General features: G+C 35.2%; 1 protein-coding gene across 1 annotated transcript; it reads right to left on the bottom strand.

The window, feature by feature from the left end:
• Positions 1 to 843: 843 nt before the first annotated feature.
• On the bottom strand, positions 844 to 1477 carry LOC102661757 (uncharacterized). The gene is made up of 3 exons (XM_006580686.1): positions 1237 to 1477; positions 1013 to 1172; positions 844 to 865 (listed from the first exon to the last, which is right to left on the bottom strand). The coding sequence occupies exons 1-3, from the start codon at positions 1475 to 1477 to the stop codon at positions 844 to 846; spliced, it is 423 nt and encodes a 140-aa protein (XP_006580749.1).
• Positions 1478 to 1740: the final 263 nt, after the last annotated feature.

Raw genomic sequence — 1740 nt, 5'->3', positions numbered from 1 at the left:
GAACTTTTGCTTTTTATACTCCCATTTTGTTTCTCTTTTCTTTAATTCTATTTTTTTGTCTTCTTTTTTTCCTTTTCAACAAGTCACAAGAAAATGAAATGACAAAAGCAAAATAAATTTCATAAAACAAAGTACAAATCCCCCACACTTGTTTGAAACCCACTCCTAAAACAATTCCAAGACCCCTTTTCTCCCTAAAGTTTAGGACTAGATGGTTTTCCATTTTTTTGGCTTGTAATGAGCTACAAAATGAAGGAACGGGTTAAAGGCTCAAAGAAGGTGACAATGAATATCAATGCAAGGTAGGTTTATTTGGCTAATGGCAAAAAGAAAGGCATAAATCATCTCAATCAATGCATGTGCAATAAGGAATGACAAGAGAAGCAAGGCAAAACCTAGAGTAATCTAGCACAAAGTGAAATCACACATGAAAGAGTATGAATGGAATAATGAAATCCATCCACAAAATCCCAAAAACTCACAAGGCATAATTCTATCATACATGATCCACCTCAAATTTTTCAATCCTACTTTATCACTTCCACAATTGCAACAATGGTTCACATCAAGCATGAAACCTCTCAACTTAAAATGATACATCTCTAACAAAGTATACAAGTTAGTAATCCTATGGAAAAACATGAGAAAGTTCCTAAATTCAACAAAAATATTAGCAAACAACAGTTGTAAAATCTGTATTTATTTATTTTTTTGTTTGTATGTAAAAACAATAAATCAATAAAACAACAAAACAAAACAAATACAACAAAACAGAAAAACAGAAAACAACAACAAAACACAAACATCATACAGATACAAAAAAATTGACAGAACAAAATACAGCTAAACACAAACAGACACAAAACTGAAACAGAATACAAAAAATAGAAAAAAATAGAAAACAGATTTTTCTAAACCCTCCCCCCACACTTGAAATGCACATTGTCCTCAATGTGAGCATGTAATGAAATGCAAACAAAGAGACAACATATAAAAGAAAAGGGAAGGAAACTCCTCAAGTGCCATTCGAGGCACATCATCACATAAAATTGGCAAGACCAAAGAGAGGTCCGCCACAAATTCACCCTCCACTTGGGGGTTCTCATGAAAAAGCTTGAGTTGGTGACCGTTCACATTGAATTCTTTTCCGGTAACTTCATTTTTAATCTCAACTACAACATGGAAAAAAAACATTAGTAATAACAAAAGGACCATCCCATCTAGATCAAAGTTTACCAAAAATAAGCTTGAGGTGAGAGTTAAACAAGAGTACTTTTTGGCCAATATGGAACTCCTTTCTAAGAATCCTAGAGTCATGAATCCTCTTCACTTTCTCCTTGTAGATCTTGAAGTTCACATAGCCTTCTAAGCGGATCTCCTCAAGTTCTTGCAATTGAAGCTTCCTTTCCATACTCGCTTCATCAAATACCATGTTACAACTCTTCATCGCCCAATACGCACGGTGCTCAATTTCCATCGAAAGATGGCATGGCTTACATAAAACCACCCTATAGGGAGATCTCCCTAAAGGTGTTTGGTAAGTGGTCTTGTGGGCCCATAGAACATCCTCAAGTAGCTTGCTCCAATAATTCCTGTTGGGCTGCACTACCTTTTGGAACACTTGCTTGATCTCTCTATTAAAAATCTTTGCTTGCCCATTAGTTTAGGGATGATAAGTTGTAGCAACTCTATGCACAACCCCATACTTCTAGAGCAAGGATGCCAATGACTTGTTATAAA

This window comes from Glycine max, chromosome 5 (assembly GCF_000004515.6).
Source record: "Glycine max cultivar Williams 82 chromosome 5, Glycine_max_v4.0, whole genome shotgun sequence".
Lineage (NCBI taxonomy): Eukaryota > Viridiplantae > Streptophyta > Magnoliopsida > Fabales > Fabaceae > Glycine > Glycine max.
This window is presented reverse-complemented; position numbering and strand designations above follow the sequence as displayed.

Coding starts and splice junctions, on each gene's coding strand:
- LOC102661757 (XM_006580686.1), bottom strand. CDS start 1,477: ATGGAAATTGAGCACCGTGCGTATTGGGCGATGAAGAGTTGTAACATG. Junction 1,173..1,236: donor TCACCTCAAGCTTATTTTTG/GTAAACTTTGAT, acceptor TCCATGTTGTAG/TTGAGATTAAAAATGAAGTT. Junction 866..1,012: donor CCTCGAATGGCACTTGAGGA/GTTTCCTTCCCT, acceptor ATTCTGTTTCAG/TTTTGTGTCTGTTTGTGTTT.